Raw genomic sequence first — 19,421 nt, forward strand, 5'->3', positions numbered from 1 at the left:
TTTCAGCTGAAATATTGTGGGGAGGTGGGATTTGACCCCGTACCCTCGCCATTGGCTGTGTGTACAAGAGTTTGATATATTGCAGCATCTTGGGTCCAATGCCCATCGCTTCTAGTATTAAAAACATGTAGTCCCAGGCAACAATGTCAAAAGCCTTTTGGGCATCAATTGTAACCCCCACTGCCTGCGCATCAGGGTCCAGCCTGGCCATTATATTGAACAAGCGTCTAATGTTAAGTGTAGTTGACCTACCGGGCATAAAGCTGGCTTGGTTAGAGTGGACCAGGAAGGGCATCAATGGTAGTAGCCTGTTGGCCAGGATTTTGGCAAAGATTTTGGTATCAAAATTTGTAAGAGGGGCCTGTAGGAGCCACATTCGTTACTCGGCTTATCTGGCTTTAAAAATACAGTGATCACAGCTTCTCTTAGAGATATGGGCAGTATGTGGCATTGTAGGGATTCTTCCCATACCGGCAGGAGAACCGGGGACAGTGCCGCAGCATATTCCAGATAAAATTCGGCCGTTAGGCCATCTGGGCCTGGGGCCTTGCTTTTGTGGAGAGCAGAAATAACTGCCACAATTTCTTCCAGAGTAAGGGAAGTTCTAGGTCTCCGCTGGCTTGAGGGCTGAGAGTGGGTAGTGACATTTTCTGGAGTAATGTTCGAATTGCAAGGTCCCTTTTAGGTGGAGGGCTGTGTATAATGTGTGATAGAATTCTCAGAATACCGTTACCACCGTTAGAGTCAGTTCACATATTGTTCCCATGAGCATCTAGTATGTAGTCCACTTGTTCCCCGCCTTATTCTGATTGGACCACTCTTGCCAAGGTTCTCCCGGGCTTGTCTCCCTCTCTGTATCTCCTTGGCCATGGCCGGATGGGTATAGTATCCAGTTTCCCTATTTGCATGGGCATCAAATCTTTCAAGCTCAGCATGGATTTGTGCTAGTGTTGCCGGATCTAGGGTTCGAGTGTGTTCCTGCTATAGGTTTTTGAGTTTCATTTCAGATTGATCGATGTCCCTCCTAATATTATTATTATTATTATTAATAATACACTTGAGCACCCCAGCCTCAATATCTGCACGGAACACTATCTTGCAGAGCTTCAGATTTCAATCTCCATGTACTTCTCGCTGGGCCGTCCCTGAATTTTAAGGTTAAAAGGAGCGGGGAGAGATCAGATAGTGTGCGAGGTCTGATTTCCACATCTATTACCTTCCCCATTAGAGAGCTAGAGATCAGGAAGAGGTCTATTCGGGATGATATGTCATGTACCGATGAGTAAAAGGTAAAATCTTAGTCAAAGGGGGGGCTGCCCCGGTTTGTGGACGTGGAGCTTTGTTAGTAATGTCCAGTGTGCGATCCAAAATTAAACTCATGAAATCCCCCCCTCCAGATCTGTGGTACTCTGGCATATCTGGCAAGTATGTCGCTAAGGTGGTCAAAGAATTCCAGGGAGTCTATGTTTGGCCAATATGCATTTATTGGCAAGGTTTCAAGACCTTCAAGGATACAGTGCAGTATTATGTACCTTCACTCGGGGTCGATGTGGGTCTTTTTGGCGGTAAATTTCTGGGATTTATGAATAATCATCACGATTCCTCTTGACTGAGTGGAGTAAGACGTAGAGTACCTGTTCCTGTCCCATGTGGGAGCAATGTTACGACATGCATTTTCTGTAGCGTGAGTTTCTTGTAAGAAAAGGAGGTTAGCTTTCAGTCTGTGCCCATATGCTATTATTTTGCGGGTTTTGGGGAAGGTGCCTAGTCCTGGGATATTCCAGCTCAACACTTTCACCTGTTGTGCCATCTCATTCTTATTCAATCATGGCTCTTCGTGTGTACCATTACGCTAAATGTGTCTGAGGCGAGCCCCCCACTCCTTCGCACCTACGTTTTAACTATTTGCACCCAACCCCTCCAATGTGTAGCGCAACGTGTGCCCCGGTTGCTCCTGGGTACAGTTGGAGGCCTCGTGTCTGCTTGTCCTCCCCCCCACCACCCTCACTGCTACCCCCTACCCAGCAGTGTATGTATCCCACCCATTTCTTGCCTCAACTTTCCCTGTACACCAACTGGGCTATGGTAATGTTAAAACTAAATTTTTCACATAAGCAACTGCAAGCGGGAGTGCTGTTGCCGTCCGGCGTATGCCGCATCGGGGGGAGTGGGGGTAATTAGAGGGGGGGGGGGAGGGGCTGGGGATGTGGTCCCCAGCCATAGCTAGTGTCACGGTAAGCGGCTATCAAGTAATACTATCTACACATACCTGAAATGACACATAGGGTCAGAGTCACACTGCATATGATATTTAGAGTCAACGATCTCCATCTACAGGGCCTTCCTCACGATCAGACATCCGGATTTGCGCCTCGATAAATCTAACCGCTTCGTTGGGAACTGTGAAGAATTACCAGGATACTCACCGTAGTGACCATCTTACTCCTAGTCCATAGTCCCCTTTCCTCCATACTTCTGGGACATCTCTCCGTCCTGTGTGACGGGACCGAAGCGCTTTGTAAAAAGCATCCAAATTTTTCAAAAAATGTGTCCTTCCTCTCTTTCCTGCGCGGGGCCCAGCACGCAGCCGTTACCCTGCCCACCTTGGCTCCGCCCCGCGCATCGCCCCTCAGTCCTTTTCTTTGCCATGTCAGAGACCCAATAACAGAGGAACCTTATTAGAGGGGACGGCGGGCGGGCGTATGGAGGAAAGGGGACTATGGACTAGGAGTAAGGTGGTCACTACGGTGAGTAACCTGGTAATATTCCTACATCCCGTCCCCTTTACTCCATACTTGTGGGAGATTCCCAAGCACTCCTTACAGGAACTGCGGGTGGATGGAAATACCCCTTACTGAAAAAGGTTCTTCAGCACAGCCTGACCAAACTGGGCATCACCTCTAGAACTCATATCGAGGCAGTAATGCTTACAGAAAGCAGATGGAGAGGTCCAAGTAGCTGCCCTAGCGATGGACTCCCAGGGAACATACTTCTGAAAAGCAACCGCAACTGCCTTGCCCCGCACCAGGTGTGCATGAATACCTTTAGGAGGTTTCAGCTTTTGGATAGTGAAAGACTCAGTGATGCAGGCGGCAATCCACCTAGAAATAGTTGCCTTAGACGCCTGCCTTGAGGGTTGCCAAAAGTCACAAAAAGTTAAGAACTTCTAAGCTCGGAAGTCCTATCCAGGTAGAACTTAAGAGCTCTTCGGCCATCAAGACAGTGTAGAACCCTCTCCGCCTCAGAGGCGGGGTTCGGAAAAAAGACCGGTAGGGAGATCGATCGATTCAAATGGAATTCGGTCACTACCTTCGGCAGAAAAGCCGGATTAGTTCGAAGGACTACCTTGTCCTTGTGAAAGACCAAGAAAGGATGCTCCACCGACAATGCCTGGAGCTCACTCACTCTCCTTGCCGATGTGACGGCGACCAAAAAGGACACTTTCCAAGACAAGTACTTGAGGTCCACAGTAGCCATTGGCTCAAAGGGTTTATGGCACATCGCCGTCAGGAAAACATTCAGGTCCCATGGCGGGTGCTGATTGCGAACTGGAGGGTAAAGGCGTGTTAAACCAGCGAAATGCCTCTTTACCACTGGGTTAGTTGGAGAAAACGAACACTGATCCGTAGAAAGATAAGCAGAGACCGCTGAAAGGTAAGTCCTGCATGACAGAACATGAACCCCTGACTCTGCTAGGGAGGACACGAAGGACAACACCGTGTCAACCGTGGCCCCCCCTTGGATCCAATTTCTTCTCTAGACACCAATGACAGAACCTGAGCCATTTACTCTTCACCGAGATCTGGTCGAGGGTTTTCTGGCTGCCTGGATAATACGCATGTTATCCGCAGACAAATTCAGATGCTCTAAAGAACTGAACTCAGGCACCATGCCGCCAAGCTGAGCGATTGTGGGGAGGGGTGCCACATCTGCTGTTCCCCTTGGTGAAGAAGACCGGGAGTTACTGGTAACCTGATCGGCGGACACACTGACAGGTGTTGAAGTTCTGAGCACCAAAACCTGGCCGGCCACCACGGAGCCATCAGTAGAAGAGAACAGTTGACAGAACTCTTCAACTTCCAAATTGCTCGATGAACCAGAGGATGAGGCGGGAAGGCTTAAGCTCTCATGTTGTGCCATGGGATCTCGAGTGCGTCACCCCAGAGAGGAGGCTCCCAGCCCCCCTCTGGAGGCGTACTGAGGAAGCTTCTTGTTCATCGCTGTGGCGAAGAGGTCCACCTCCGGTGTGCCCCAAAGCGAGAAAATCCATGATAGGGTCTCCGCCTTCAACTCCCACTCGTAGCTTACCACTGTCCGCCAGCTGAGGGCATCCGCGGTGACATTCAGCCGGCCCGGGATGTGCACTGCAAGCGGCCAGACCCCATGAAGCACAGCCCACTCCCAAATCTGAATGGCCAGATCCACGAGAGGGGGAGACTTCGTTCCCCCTTGCTTGTTTATGTAGTACACCACATTGACACCACATTGTCCGTTCTTATGCGGACCACCTTGTTGACAATGAGAGGTCTGAACGTCTTGAGCGCCAGAAAAATCGCCAGAAGCTGCAAATGATTTATGTGCAGGAGCTTGTCCTGCGGCGACCAGAGGTCCGAGACCTGAAGGAGATCTAATGTCGCACCCCACTCGAGGAAGGAGGAGTCCTTCGTGATCGTCACCATAGGGACCGGGTCCTGAAACCCCGTGCCCCCAGACCGATTGCTGAGAGATAACCACCAGTCCAGGTCCACTCTCATGGAATCCGGAATCATTATCCGCATGGCGTCTGGGTCCACTGCCTGATGCCATGAATTCCAAAGGGCCATCTGAGTCAGTCTCATTTTGAGACGAGCAAGAGGAAGAGCCAGCACACACGAGGCCATGAGGCCCAGAAGCCTCTGGAACCACCAGGCCGACATACTCTCCGACTGCGCAAACATCTGACAAGTGGCCAACAGATCCGCCATTCTGTTCCTGGTCAGGTATACTCTGCAGTCGATCGTGTTCCAACGAAAATCCAGAAAAATCAGGTCCTGAGAGAATGTCATGGAGGATTTCCGCCAGTTCACCGACAGCCCAAGATGGAACAGGAGCTGAAGGAGAGACTGGAGGTTGCCCGCTGCCGCCAGCGGACAAGGGCTGCGTAAAAGCCAATCGTCCAAAAAAGGATACACATGGATACCCTGAAGACGAAGATAGGCCGCAATCACTGACATCATCTTCGTGAAGACACGCGGCGCCGAGCTGAGGCCAAAAGGAAGCACCCGAAACTGGAAGTGCTCCTCTCCCAAAGAGAAACAGAGATACCTCCTGTGTAGAGCCCAAATCAGGATATGCATATACACGTCCTGAAGATCCACTACGCTGAGCCAGTCGCCCATCTGCAAAGAGGAGCGTATCTGGCTGGGCGTGATCATCTTGAATTTCTCTTGGGGTAGAAAGAGGTTGAACTGGGAAAGGTCTAGGATGGTGCGCAGGCCAGCCTGGTTGGGTTTGGGCACCGTAAACAGCTGGGAGTAGAAGCCCTCCCCTTGCTCCCCAAAGGGAATGAGTTCCACAGCCCTGAGGTTCAGGAGTTCTGAACCTCGGCGTTGAGGGAGGGCGTGCCCAACGGCTGAAAAGGAGGGGTGGGGTAGTGGGTAAAGGTAAGCGGAAGCCCGCCCGAGCGCCTGCCAAGACCCATCTGTCTTCTGTGATGGTCTGCCATGCCTCCCAATGAGACGCAATGCGCCCTCCCACCGGGGTCTCGTGTGAGCGCGGAAAACCCTCATTTGGCAGGTTTATCGGTGGCGGTGCCACCTGAACCTGATGAGGAGGCTGAGGAGTGAGAGAAATACCGCGTACGCTGTTGTCTACGGCGGTTATTCCCCGCAGGAGTATCCACTCTGCGATTCTTGCGGTCGAGGAATCCCCTAAAACCAGAGGAAGGTCGCCCTTGCGACAACGGCCTTTGAGCCTTGAAGGGAGGTTTAACCAGAACAGACAATGATTTAGCCGTCTGAGTGCTATCCTTGGTTTTGGAGAGCTCTACATCAGTAGAAGAATGAAAAAGCTCCTTACCATCGAATGGAAGGTCCAATACTTTGTCTTGCACTTCCTTCGAAAACTTAGTGGCATGCAACCACGCTTGCCTCGAGGTATCAACCCCGAGCATCATGCCCCGAGCCGAGGTGTCTACGTGATGAGCCGCAGCCTCCAGGAGATCCTGGGACAAGACCCTGGCATCGGAAAGGCCACCTCTGAAGTCTTCCAACTTCTCGACCGGAATGTGCTCCTCAAACTCCGACAGACCTTTCCACATCCGCATGTTAGCTCCCGCCAAAATCAATTCGCCATTGGCCTGCCTGAGCTGCAAGGCCGAATTGGCAAAGATCTTCCCCCGTAGGGAGTCCAGGAGCTTGTCCTCCTTTCCCAAGACCTGAGTAGCCGTCGCGCAAGAGGATGCTGCAGGTCTGGACTGCAACGTGGCTGCAGCCACCACTGTGGAGGAGGGAGGTGGACAAGACGACAAGGCCACTTCCTCCGAAGAGTGCAGCCTGTACCTCGCGTCAATCTTTTTATTGACAAAAAGTCCTGAGTGTGGCTTCTCCCAGACTCTTCGGACATCGACTAAAACATCCTTCTGCAGGAAAAGGCCGGTACGCTCCAAAGGAGACAGGGTGAACGCCCCAGAAAGCACGCCCTCCTGTGGAGCAGGTGCCTCGGGAACTGGAACATCTAAGAAATTCATCATGTCCAGTACCCGGTCATGAAAAGCTCTAACAGAGCGGGGGAGGTCCTCGTTGTCCTGCTCGCCTTGAGGGTCATCTGAGAGGTCAGGATCCTGCTGAACCGTGTCAGGCACTGCCTTGTCCACTGGGGACAACAGTGGCAAAGGCGGAAGAGCAGGGGCAGGCACCACGGGCAAAGGAGGCGCCGGCGGAACCACCAGAGGAACGGGTGGAGCCGGGAGCGCTGGTGGACAAATTTCCTTAAAAAGCCCTTTGAAATACTCCCTCATGGGGGTCGGTGCGCATAAGCGCTTGAAATTTACTGAAAAAAGCGTCCTCAGGAGATTGCTTCGGAACCTGAGGAGGCCTCTCATGAGGTGGACAAACCCAGGGACATAACGGAGAAGGGTGCCACGCCGGGCCCTCTGCCGACGTATCCACATAAATCAAAGGGGCCGCCCCTGCAGGCAACGAAACATTGTGCGGAAGAGGCATCCGGGCGTTCCAATCATAAACGGGCTGGTAAGGATACGCACAAGTGACCTTAGGTTCACCCAAAGGACCGAACCCTTCACCAGGGGCCGATGGCGTAGTTGTAGGGGGTAGTACCTAAAATGTCCACCATTTTTTCTTCATCTGAGGGGAACTGCGACATGTGAGGTGAGGCAGGGGTCCCCGTCGATGGATCAGGGGTCTTAATTTTAGCCTTAACATAAGGAACCTCGGCAGAGCCGGTACTGTGAGGCCTGGAATGTTTCTGCGACATACCAACCGCCAACTGAGCCTTCGAAGGAAGGACCTCGGCACTGCCGGTAAAAGAAGAACATTGCTTCTTTGCCCCCTCAACAGATCTGGTATCACCACAAGAGCGGGAACGGTGAGAAACCGCTTTCACCGACAGGGCCCTGCCCAGCCCCTCAGAACTGTTGGTAGCCTTAGCCTCTGTACGAGGGACCTCGGGCCTAGGCCCGGTAATAGCCTTATCGGCACAGGCCTCGAACATCCGTTCGGTAAACACAAGCCCAGCCAAGGCCTCGGGGCGCACCCCGGTCTTGTTTTTGAGGGAAGCCGAAAGAGAGGCCTCAGAGCAAGCTCCGGTACCCTGTGACTCAGCAGAACTGGGTCTACACACAGCCCCCACAGGAGGGGCCTCGGAAGTTACTCCGGTGTACACAGGCCCCTTAGGGAGACCCTTGGAGAAAACTCCGGTAGAATTATTAGGCCCGACAGGCACCTCAGGGCGAACCCCGGTGACAGAGCGATCAATGCCCCTCCCGCCTCGAGAGGAACCCGGAAAGGTATCCCCCGGCCGCGGTGCTCTGAAAAGTAAAGAACTTACCGGGCGTTTCTTCTTCTCGTCGATGAACGCCTGAAAATGAGATGGGGGAGTGCGTCGGAACACCTCCTCCCACCGTTCCAACCGACGCTGAAGAGCCCAGACCAAAAGGGAGTCACAGTAAAAACAGGAGTCCCAACGGTGTTCCGGACCCAAACACTCTAAACAAAGAGGATGGGGATCTGCCCTCGCGAAGCGCCGATGACACGAAGAACAGTCTGGAAAATCTAATTTAAAAGACAGACAGACTAGAAGACGAACGCTAGCGAGAGCCAGAGAGGAAAACAGGGAAGAAAATCTTCCGAGGATGCAAGTGCGTCCGGCCCGATCGAGCGGAGAAAAGGACTGAGGGGCGATGTGTCCTTCCTCTCTTTCCTGCGCGGGGCCCGGCACGCGGCCATAACCCCGCCAACCTTGGCTCCGCCCCCGCGCAGGAAAGAGAGGAAGGACACATTTTTGGAAAAATTTGGATGCTTTTTACAAAGTGCTCCGGTCCCGTCCCACAGGACGGAGCGATATCCCACAAGTATGGAGGAAAGGGGACGGGACGTAGGAGTAATACAGCTTGCTGCTGGATTGCAATTTTAGCCGGGCTGCGAAGAACATGGCATACTGTATGTTCCGTTCTCGAAGCATCTTTTTGACCCCAGTGAATTTGCGGAGTTCGAGTTGGACTGGGATGGAAAAGTCAGAATATGCGTATAGTCTGAGATCCAAGACGTAGCTCTTTCTTCTCCCGGGCTAGATGGAGAATAGCATCCCTGTCGCGGTAGCTTAGGATTTGAGCTATTATTGGTCTAGGGAACCCTCCAGGTTTCGGCTTGGGCGACAATGCCCAATGTGCCCGCTCGACTGCGAAGAATGGAGAGAGGCCTGGCGAGTCCAGGAGTTCTTTGAGTAGATTTTCAATATCCAGCTCAATCTTCCCTGTCAGGGCATTCTCTGGAACTCCCACAATGCGAATATTGTTTCTGTGGAAGCGCGATTCAAGGTCGTCTCATTTGTTTTTGGTTAGTTTCATATCTTTCGAGAGGGTATCTACTGTCTCTTGTAGCATGCAGATGTTGTCCTCATTGGTGCCGATTCTCCCTTCTGCGTCTGTAATCAGAGCACCTTCAGTTGTGATTTGATTGAGGCCACTGTAGCGTTGATTTCGTCGAGTTTCTCGTGCCCGGCTGCAAATACCTTTGCCATTGCTTCCATAATGCCTGATAAGTCTGGCGCTGGGGAGGGATCAAGAGATGAGGTAGAGGGTTCAGATGTGGTTTGTTTTTGTTGAGTTGCTTAGTTGTGCAATGTAGGCTTCGTGAATATATCCATTGCCACAGATTTCTTTCCGCCGCTGGAGCAAGGCATAATCGTTTGTGGCAGGGGGAGCTGGGGATTTTGTTTGAATGCGGCTACAGCAGCGTGGGTTTAGTTGGCTTTGAGCCGTCTGAGAGGGCCCATGAGCGAGGAAGAACAGTGCCATTAAACCGGTTCAATGATCAGGACTCCACGTTATGGCTTGGTGGGGCGGAAGTGGCGGTGCAGCACGGGTCCAGCAAGCTGGGCTTAAGGCGGCGTAGGGGTATGTCTCTTGTCTTAATTCTCAGCTGCTTGGTCTAGGGGTGTCAAGGCGTCAGGCTTGACACAGTGCAGATGTTGGTTGCCTTATCTGGGTCATCCCTTGACTGCAGGTTCGTTAACCTTACTTGCGCAGTAAGTGGCCGCACCAGGCTGCAGTAAGTGGCCGCACCAGGCTGCAGTAAGTGGCCGCACCAGGCTGCAGTAAGTGGCCGCACCAGGCTGCAGTAAGTGGCCGCACCAGGCTGCAGTAAGTGGCCGCACCAGGCTGCAGTAAGTGGCCGCACCAGGCTGCAGTAAGTGGCCGCACCAGGCTGCAGTAAGTGGCCGCACCAGGCTGCAGTCTCACCCACAGCCAGTTTAAGATATATGGGTCCCCGCTTGACAAACTGAAGATCTAGGGCCAGGGCTACAGCATGAGTGGGCGGGACGGACGCTACCAGGCGGTGCAGTCCAGGCGCAGTATCTGGCGATTCCTGATGAAGAAGAATTTCAGGGTTGTATTTGGCTGTGTCTGTTAATGCTGACAGCCAAAAGACACCATCGCAAGGGCGTGTTGTGTGGGCGCATTTGGAGGGATGCGCCCCTAGGGTGTCCACGTGTGTCTGCACTGTGTGCGGGCCCGCGGTCCGGCACCTGACCTAAGGTCGCGGTCGTTGGGTGCCGGTTTGCGGGTGTCGTATGGATTGAAGCGTACAGGGTGGCTACTGCCGTGTCTGTACCGAGTGTCTCTTTCCTGTGGCAGTCAGAGGGAGATCACAATACCCACTCTTGGGATGATGTATAAAAGTGCTTCACTGCATTTGTCTGCCTCCTCCAGGGATACTTGTGGTATGGGGGTCTGTGTTGCAGTCACCAGAATCCCGCTTTGGTACAGAGTCAGGCAGTGCTCCCTCCACCAGGCAGGCAGGCACCCGTGGCCCAGGCACAGCGCTGCATTGATAGGGTTCTATATGTGGGCATGTGTTTGCCGGAGCATGCCAGGGTCAGGTGGCGAGTTGGGTTAGGAAGGCTCACCTTCAGATCGTCGAGTGTTTGCCGCAGCTCCAAACACTTGGTTCAAGGCCGCGGGTGTGCAGTTGGTAGTGGACCGCCCCGTTCCATCACCCGGCAAATCCGTGAAGGCCACAGCTGATCTGGCTGTGACAGTCAAGTAGTGTGGATGTCGTTGGTACCGGGCCGGCTCCGTGTGTAGGCCGCTCCAGTCCTCCACCGGTCTCATTATGGTGATTGGCGCCGAGATGCAGACTACCGGCGTGTCGCGGCGTGGGGGTGGTGGGAGACAGGTCAGCAGATTGTACCTCTCGAGGCAGCGTTACAAGAGTGGCTCGGTTGAGCCACTTGGTGTCTCGGAATTGGTGACGATTAGTCCTGGTGCCCGCAGTGCAGGGGAGGGCGCAGAGCCATCCACAGGGTCGAATCGGCAGGTAACAGGCCCACGCTCCTCCCTCAGACAGGCCACCCGCACAGGCCTCCGCCCCCGGTGTCAGCTTAGTTGCGGTCCGGCGAGTAGATCTCTGTGCTCTGGGTCCGTTGGTTCTCGTGTTTCCGCCACAGCACTCACAAGTCGTTCAGCCAGCATAAACATTGATCGCAGCTCGTACAGTTGGTCAGAGCCGCTACCTTTCTGCCCAGAATTACGCCGTAGGACGGAGCACCAAGGCTAGGCAGCCATATTTGTTGGCTGCTCAACAGCGCCCCCCAAATTGTCCTGTTTTTCTGAAAGCAATCCATCTGTGCCTCAGGGAGTGATCTGAAGATCACAAAATCTTGCAAATAAATTACACACAGTGAGAAGACCTTATTTATTAAGATTGGATGTTTGTGATTGCGGTAATCTATGCAATCCCATCCACCTTCTACAGAGCACATACAGTCTACACGTTCAGTCTTGCTACCATATAGTAAAGCAGTTATTCTTGTAAACTAGATGGCTTGATATTAAATAAAGAGTTGCAGATGCTAGGGGCACAGGGGGCCTTAGGAAGGACCACGTGTGCCACTTCATATCTCCCTGTGTTTCACAGATATTAATTGTACAAACTGGTTCTTCAAAAAAGTGTTTCTACTGGTACAATTAGGAGACCCAATGCCTTTCATTAACTAACAGAAACCCCAACAGAAACCCCACAACTTTAAAAAACGTTTTGCATAGATAACCTTGACAACAAAAAGACTTACAGAGGCCCTAGTTGGTGTGGCTGGCTGCTTGGCGAGATGGGACTGTGAAGACAAGGTAACAAACAGTTACAAATGTTTATCAACGATACAATCATTCCTCAGTGAACATTTAGATTAGCTTTTGTCATATTCTGGGGGAGAATAATCAATGGAAAAAGAATTGTACTTTGTGTAGATATGAATATGGTTTTTCTTTTCTGATAAACGTTTTTTTTACAATTATCAGCACTGAATGAAAAACGAGTAACAAAAAAGAAAATGCACAATTACTCCATCCGGGGGCACCTATACCAAAGGCAATATCAAAATGGAAAATACTGTGCTGCAAGCCTTACAAATCCACACTTCTTAAATGTGCTTAACACAAACCATATCAGTTATAGGACAGATTTTATTAAACAACACCTCTATATTCAACTGCACTTTAAAAGAACTATTGTGTATGGGGGTGGAGTAGAGCGCTTTTAGCTCATTATCCATTTACATACCCTTCAGAGTTCTCGCTCTAATCAGACTGAATCGTCATCTTTGTATTCTCCCCCAGTGTATCGTTTGGCACAGAGCAACTATTATAGAACACAATGGAACTGTCCATGTTGACATTTCAACTTTTCATTGTCTGTTATTTAAAACACTCCCTACCTAGCTGAACCATGTCAAATCCACTCCACTTACCAAGTGACTGAAGTCCACTAAGAGGTAAGAGTGATACAGTGACCTGTATCATGGATTATGCATATCCATTCCTCTTATTGATGCAGAGGGCATCAGACCTGCACATCCATATGTTCACCCATGAGCTAGGACTAAGGAATGAAACTGGTCTGCAGGTGAAAGTGAGGAATTGTAAACTCAAAGGAGTTGGTGTGAAAAAAATGAACTAACATTGTAGATGTCAGGAATAATCAATATGGAATATTGAGATTTAAAGTTGCAGGGAAATAGCTTTTTATGGCAAATATCATTCAAGTGCTAGTTTGTTACTCTTCTGCAGCTCAAGGACCCACCGTAGAAAGGACAATGACAGGAGACCGTATTTTGGCATAACATTTTCTGCATTATCCTCTACTCGTCTCAATTTTGAGATCTCCCCATCAGTTTGAACCTAGGACAAAACATATGATATAGAAGGTGGTTTACCCACTCTCCTAGGTTTCAGGATGAACAAACTTGAGGGTCTACAGTTAATTACCAATTTTAGGTGGAAATATTGTACCTTATACTCACTGTATGTACACACACACACACACACACACACACACACACACACACACACACACACACACACACACACACACACACACACACACACACACACACACACACACACACACACACACACACACACACACACACACACACACACACACACATCTTACCTGCTGTTTCATGAGAAACACCTGCTCATCTTCTGCCGCTAGCTCCTTATCGTGGACTAACTGTTAAAAAAAAGAATGTATAATCGGTCATAAAAATGTATCCATAGCAATAGGGAGAAGAGGTTATGTTGTGGGAATGCTTTCCACCAAATTATATATAATTTTAATTTGTGGACTTTATGCTTTTGAGAGAAAATTACATTCGAAAATCAAGAAACTAGCAACACAAACAGAAATAGGCTTCTTCAGAAATTAAATATGCAGTGAAAGATGGCCATTACATACGAAAGATTGAGACACCCTGAACCTTTATGAATAGATCGGTCTGAAAAAAACTACCAAGAATGCACCAGATCCCATCAACTTAAGTTTCACAAATTGATCCTACAACATGCCAGAAACAAGTCTGATGTTAATTCATGAGTCGATCCAGATCAGTCGAAGATGTGATCAATTGATTTTACATCTGGAGGGTGACTGCTTCCAATTATTAAGAAAGGACTGGATATGTAGATGTACTGTCTGCATAGTCCGTTATGGCAAGTAGCAGTGCAACAGGTTGGTGAACCAATCTGGTCATATATTCATATTAACTATTCAATAATCTGGAGGGCAGTTATGTAAAAACACACATTATTTACAGTGATACAGTCAAAGATGGCTCAAAGAATACTCCAACTTCCATAGATGGTTCAAGGGTTTTTTATTAATTTATTCAGCACAGCGCTATGGCCATCCCTCGCCATCTCTTCTAGAGATGGACTTTTCCACCCTAATCCAGGCATCCCAAGCCCCAGGTTAGTATAAAAAGAATATTGCCCCTACTGTCCAATATCTAAGCTAGCTGGCAGGGATAACCTAAAGGCCGTCGACTCCCTCAGGGCCTTGCATCCATGCACTACTAGCTTGTTAGGGACTAATAGGTTATCTGGTCGTGTGCCTTTGGACACACTGCCCCACTGAGTTTTCTTCCTCTTGAGGCCGGGTGTACCTCTTCTCGTCTTTCTCTACTACTGTCTTCCGTCTACTCTCCTTCTCCCAACTCCACCCCACCGATACTTCTACGTCTCATTTCTCTGTCCTGCTGATGTCTCACTCCTCCTGCTGCCTCCATTTTCCACTGTACCAATCCTTCCTACACTACTCCCTCCCCCACACCACTACTCCACTCACCTTCTACTCCGTCACGCACCTTTCACTCCCATAACCACTTCAAAATCACCCCCTAATCTTGCATGTACATTCACAACACAGTAACATTTGCACTAACTAACCAATACCTCACCTACTCAATTCACCTTCATGCTCTTGTCCACCGTCCTTCCTCCTGCGGTCTCTTGGTCTGGAACCTCCTCTCCTTCCGACCTGAACCAAACAACCAACAACTTTGTGTGCCCCAAGGCCTTTATGCCCCTGCTATCCCCCCCGAATGACTGTCTGGCCCTGGCCAATATGTCCTTCTCTTCCCTGCCTGTGAGGTGTTGCATACAAACCAATTTTACAATCGCGGACTAAGCCATGTCCCTTTTTGCGACACAGGCCACCATGCTATTAGCAATGGCGGACCACATTGCAGTGTCCACGTTTGTGTTGGGGGCCTTGGTGCGACTTCCAACAAGTAAAGTACAGTTTTAGTGGGTTGTTTCTTTTAGTCTATGGAGGTCTTGGGCGTCGCATACTGGTGGGTTGAGCTCTCCCCGCTGGCTTCTACATGTGGCTGCAGCGTTAACTATGGAGCTGAAACAAAAATAGAAAACCTGACAAGCATTTGCATTAAGAGACACCGAGTGATGCCAATGGGTACATCATATATATAAATTCGCAACACCCCCTCTGGGATAGGACTGGGTCTGGCTTCCATCCTTGTAGGCCTCCCACTCCAGGCTGAGAAGGGTTTCAATCCCCTTGTGGTAGAGTCAGGTTATTGACCCTCTCACATACAATACTGCCAACCACTGATACAAAGCACTAAATGAAGTTATTGTATCAACACAAAGGGTCACTATTACAGGATCCCTTTCAGGATTTCTTCTCCCTTTGCTTTTGACAGAATTTCTCAACTATTTTTCTACAACGTTCTATTAATTTCAATAAGAAAGAGCGAGTGGTCGCAGCAAAAGTAAGTTCAGGAGTTTAGGTAATTTGGAGGTACTCAGACTTCTTTAAAGTGCTGTCAGATTCCGATTGACATTTGTAGGACTTTGGAATTTAAAAAATGTGAATTTTTAGAATTGTAATCAGTTGCCTATTTGTTGGCTGGCTGAAACGTAGTTCACTGCAATGATTTCCTACTGCAGAATCATTTGAGGCAAGTTAATCTTAGTTTCCCTTTCTGAGCAATTCACTGGTTCTTTCCTTTTGTCATTAGGCTTTTTACTGAAAGGGCAATATACACTGCACACCTGTGGAAGTCGATATAATGGATATCAATGAAATGTCTTAGTCGGTGGATATTAAAGTCTTAAGGTGCAGGGAAGAAAGAACGATCCTGGCACATGGAGCACAGAGATAAATGAAGCAAAAGAAAAAGTTCCCACAATAGGGGAACTCCCGTCCCCTGAACACTCTCAATGGCCAAGATCAGCCAAGTAGTAAAGGTAAAAGTATCTACATATATGTGTCGAGTAACTTGTTGTAAGTCAATGGGGACTGAGGCAGTCATTAAATAAGTATGTACATCACAATCAATATATATTTAATAGAAACACTAACAAGGTTCTTCTCCCTGTAACTGTTTGAAAACCTTTCAGTGCTTTGAATACTGCTAATAGTTCCAACAGATTTATGTGGTTGGGTCTAATTGTGGGGACCCCACACTGTGCGCAGTCTGCTGAAGCATGTGACCCCCACCCTGTGAGATATGTGGTTGTGAGGGTGGCTTCTGCTGCGGGGGTGGTAAAGGTTTTCCCCTTCAAGAGGTTTTTCCTTGACCACCACTGCAGAGAGAACGAGAGCTGGCGAGACAACTACTTGATCTTCCCATTGTCCGCTGGCCTGACACCACTGGCTGTTGTGCCACTCTTGCATTGGCTGCAGACGCGCGTGAGGAACTAAGTAAATGCAGGACGCCATTATTCCTAACAGCCACTTGGCCACTTGGCCTTGCGTACACTTCCCGACTGGCTACATACTGAGGGGATATGAAACAGCATGTTTTGAACCCTCTCATTGGAGGGGAAGACCAGGCTATCTTTTGTCCGAATTAGAGCCCCTAGAAACTGTGACTTGACTGGGGTCTAGGCTGGATTTCTTTTTGTTGATGAAATCCCAGACTGTATAAGAGGTCTATTGTCTTCTGAGTGTTCAATAGGCATGTCTCATAGGACTCCCCTGTTATGAGCCAGTCGTCGAGGTAAGGGTAAACTGAGACAGAATCTGCGCAAGTGTGCTGCTGCTACTGTCAGTAACTTTGTAAACGCCCTCGGTGCCAAGGCAATGCTGAAGGGGAGTACCTTGTACTGATGGGTGCTTGTCCACTATCATGAACCTTAGTTATATTCTGTGCACTGGCAACATCGAAATATGAAAGTATGCATCTTTCATATCCAGTGTTACCATGTAATCCCCCCGTTTCAACAGCGGGATAACTACCTGTAAAGTGACCATACCAAACTTTTGAGGTTTGACAAACTTGTTAGCTGGGCACAAATCTAGCACAGGGTGCATTGTGAGATCCTTTTTGGGTAGAAGGAAGTACACAATAAATACCCTTGCTTACCTGTACAATAGGGATGACTTCTATGGCATCCTTTTCTAGAAGGGTCTGCACCTCTTGCAGTAGGATTTGCAGGTGTTCCGGCATCAGGCGTCTTGATCTTGGCAGTCTGAATTGGGGTGGTCGGGCAAATTTTATACAGTACCCATGGGCGACAGTCTTGAGTACCCACTGGTCTGTTATCCCCTCCCATGCAGTAAGGAAAGATGTTATACGCCCCCCGACCGGGGTGGTGTTAGGCAAAGTTTGTATGCAGTACCCTCTGGAAACACTACAAACAACTATGACTACAGGTATAGCCAACCCAACCTTTTGGTATAAGCTTGTACTACACAGTTTTGGTAGCGTGTTGAGCAGCCTGACTTATCTCACGAGGGGAAATGTGAGCTGTAGTGGAGTTAGACAAAGATGCACAGTTACGGGTATTCAAATAAACTCTTACACTCAAGGTTTCTTGCAAAAACTATTTATCAGTCAGTTATAAATCCTTTAGAAGGGAGCAATAGAATAGAAACAAACAAATATACTTCAATACTGTACACTTTTGAGTTTCTGGATCAGACAAGGCCCTTTTGGGATGGCCCACAGACAACCTACACCCACAGGTGACTTCAGTAACACGGGTGCTGGGGACATTAATACCTTGCTGTTGGCATTCAGAATACTCAATAGTTTGTAAAAAGCAAAAGGTTATTAGAACACAAAAAATTACAAATATTCTTAAGCAGGGCAAATACTTTCAGATAGTTAGAGAAGAGCCATTCAATTCAATAGGCTAAGCTAAAGTCAATGGGAAAAAGTCTTTGCATAGGATGCAGCCCTTCAAGTAAGTAAATGGAAAGGTCTTCACACAAGTTGTTAGGAGTCTTTGATAGAAAGAAAAATCAAATGTAGGGCCACACATTAATTAGACTTGTGAGTTTCAGAAGTTACAAGCACTTTCACAGTAAGAGGCAAGTTCTCTTAGGCTAGTTTTACAGTACCTTAGTAAAGAAGAAAACGATGCAAATGGCAATAAGCGTGGTACCTGGCTGTCAAAGTGGACTTTCCTCACATCTGAGGTCCTGCATTCAACTGAGGAGGGGGGTCGTGGGGGGGGGGGAGGGACTCAGGCTTGGTCAGTCCTGCTTCGTGGGAGTCCAGAGGATCTTCCAAAAGCTTTAGGCCAGCTTACAAGCAACGCACACAATCTGGTGTCCCTCTACCTGGCTATACAGATTCCTGCAGCACTCTGAGGAAATGCAACCAGCTCGGAGATGGGTGTCCAGGTGGCTTACTTGGGAGTTGATTGGTCCCACCAACTCAAAAGGGAGAAGTCGTCCTTGCAGGGCTTCTCTGTCAATGTGAACTTGGCGATTCAGACCTGCAGCAGGGCTTCACCAGGCAAACCAACGGTCCAGGAGTTGCAGCAGCCATCCTCTTCAAGCTCTTCTTCGGTTCCTTCGTCCAGGAGTCGACTCTGCCTTCCAAGCCAAGACACTCGCCTTTTATTCAGTTCTCTCCCATTCATTCCAGCCTAGCTGCCACTCACCCAGCAGGGGGGGCTGTCCATGCCGGACAGTCAGACAGCCAGCCAATCATCACAGAGTACATTTGGGTCTCCCAGGAGACGAAGCACAGGGAGTTTCGGGCACCTCCCTCACTTCCTGCCTACCCCAGACACTCTGGAGCCAGAGGCAGGTTTCACTCCTGAAGCCCACCAAAGGCGAATGAACAAAGACCAAACCTGGTTTGGTGCGCAGAGAAAAACTCAAGGACCTTTCCACAAAAAAATGGCGAAAAAAAAGAAGACCAGGGACCATTTTAACAAAGGAGGCTCAGTGCCATTTTGAAAAACATGGCTCCCGGGATTCAATGTTACCGGAGCAGCTACCAGTTGGCGGTTCGGTTAAATCATGGTAGTTCATTGCAAAACCACTGCCACCAGCCATTCTGAGAGAAAAGGGTAGACATAGGTGATACTAAGTAACCCCTCCAGCACTCTATTGTAAGATAGGGTGTGCTGGGTCTAGAATTTTATAGGACTAAGTGAAGTCAATTTCACTCCACTGCTCTGGGAAACAGTAGTTGATTCCAGAGAAGGCGTTTAAACCTTGGGAAATCTGAGACTTCCCTGTGGCACTGCACTGAAGGTGCTGTGTGACAATTGAAAAAGATGATGCCTAGGGAGTTGGTTAGACTCCATAACCAAAAAGAAAAACAGTGTATAAAATCACAGTAAAATACATGAGAGAGTGGGATAAAGGGTCTCACACTCTCCAGGTTAAAAAAATCAAGTCCTCAAAATCCAGCAAAGTTGCTGGGGGTCTCGAAGGTAGAGTGAATTAGCACATTTTTGAGAATTCTCCCAAACAGGTGGCATGGGAGGGGACTTGGATCCTCAGGTCATTTCTGACCAGAGGCCGGAGCACCTCTGGGGTTGGAACCTCGTCCTCTACCTTGCGCACGCCGCTGTCCTCTGGGTGGATAAGTGGTGGAGGTATTAGACTCTTGTCCCGAATTACAGCTTCCTGCATTATACTGGTACTGGGAAAAAC

General features: G+C 49.2%; 1 protein-coding gene across 2 annotated transcripts in view; it reads right to left on the reverse strand.

The window, feature by feature from the left end:
• The window catches only part of DYNC1LI2 (dynein cytoplasmic 1 light intermediate chain 2), an 843,150-nt gene that overhangs the window by 208,218 nt on the left and 615,511 nt on the right, over window positions 1-19,421 (reverse strand). For both annotated transcript variants that reach the window (XM_069653153.1, XM_069653162.1), the window contains 2 exons: window positions 13,170-13,229; window positions 11,791-11,832 (listed from right to left, as the gene is read on the reverse strand). In XM_069653153.1, the coding sequence (XP_069509254.1) occupies window positions 11,791-11,832; window positions 13,170-13,229 (102 nt within the window). The remainder of the gene's footprint in view (window positions 1-11,790; window positions 11,833-13,169; window positions 13,230-19,421) is intronic.

This window comes from Ambystoma mexicanum, chromosome 1p, assembly GCF_040938575.1.
Source record: "Ambystoma mexicanum isolate Mex_15411 chromosome 1p, UKY_AmexF1_1, whole genome shotgun sequence".
Lineage (NCBI taxonomy): Eukaryota > Metazoa > Chordata > Amphibia > Caudata > Ambystomatidae > Ambystoma > Ambystoma mexicanum.